This window comes from Priapulus caudatus, unplaced genomic scaffold (assembly GCF_000485595.1).
Source record: "Priapulus caudatus unplaced genomic scaffold, Priapulus_caudatus-5.0.1 Scaffold254, whole genome shotgun sequence".
NCBI lineage: Eukaryota > Metazoa > Priapulida > Priapulimorpha > Priapulimorphida > Priapulidae > Priapulus > Priapulus caudatus.
The window spans coordinates 191,965-192,708 of record NW_014577315.1 but is presented as its reverse complement, the minus strand read 5'-3'; the positions used below and the strand labels follow the sequence as shown (position 1 = coordinate 192,708).

The 744-nt window shown below is 51.1% G+C and overlaps 1 protein-coding gene across 1 annotated transcript in view; it reads right to left on the bottom strand.

Moving 5' to 3' along the window:
• Positions 1–744, bottom strand: part of LOC106808107 (dual 3',5'-cyclic-AMP and -GMP phosphodiesterase 11A-like) — a 45,446-nt gene that overhangs the window by 4,859 nt on the left and 39,843 nt on the right. The window contains exon 5 of the mRNA XM_014810682.1: positions 309–446. Within this exon, the coding sequence (XP_014666168.1) occupies positions 309–446 (138 nt within the window). The remainder of the gene's footprint in view (positions 1–308; positions 447–744) is intronic.

The following is a 744-nucleotide window of genomic DNA, read 5'->3' as shown; positions in this document are numbered from 1 at the left end:
GGCTATCCTACATGGCTATCTTACATGGCTATCCCACATGGCTATCCTACATGGCTATCCTACATGGCTATCCTACATGGCTCTCCCACATGGCTATCCTACATGGCTATCCTACATGGCTCTCCCACATGGCTATCCTACATGGCTATCCTAAAAAAATCTATCCTACATGGCTATCCTACATGGTTATCCTACATGGCTATCATACATGGCTATCCCACATGGCTCTCCGTTACTTACAGTAGCGGACAGATGATGAGTACCTGCTCGTTACCACCTCGCTTATCTACCTGTGCGACGGAACGTACCAGTCCATTATCGTCGAGCAAGAAGACACAGCAGCGCTCACACTTGAGCAAGCGCAGCGTCTTCTGCATGATCTTCAGTACGATTCCGTCCAGCGCATCCTGCTCTTCGAATAGATCGTGTACGACCTCAAGCAGCGCCTGCAAAACACGAGAGAACAATCGGCGGCGAATCCTAGAGAGAGAGAGAGAGAGACGGAAAGAGAGAAAGTTGGAGAGCGAGAAACGGAGAGAGATAGCGGGAGACCGAGAGACGGAGAGAGAAAGCGGGAGAGCGAGATACGGAGAAAGAGAAAGTGCGAGCGCGAGAGACGGAGAGATAAAGCGAGAAAGCGAGAGACGGAGAAAGAGAAAGTGCGAGCGCGAGAGACGGAGAGATAAAGCGAGAAAGCGAGAGACGGAGAAAGAGAAAGTGCGAGCGCGAGAGACGGAGAGATAA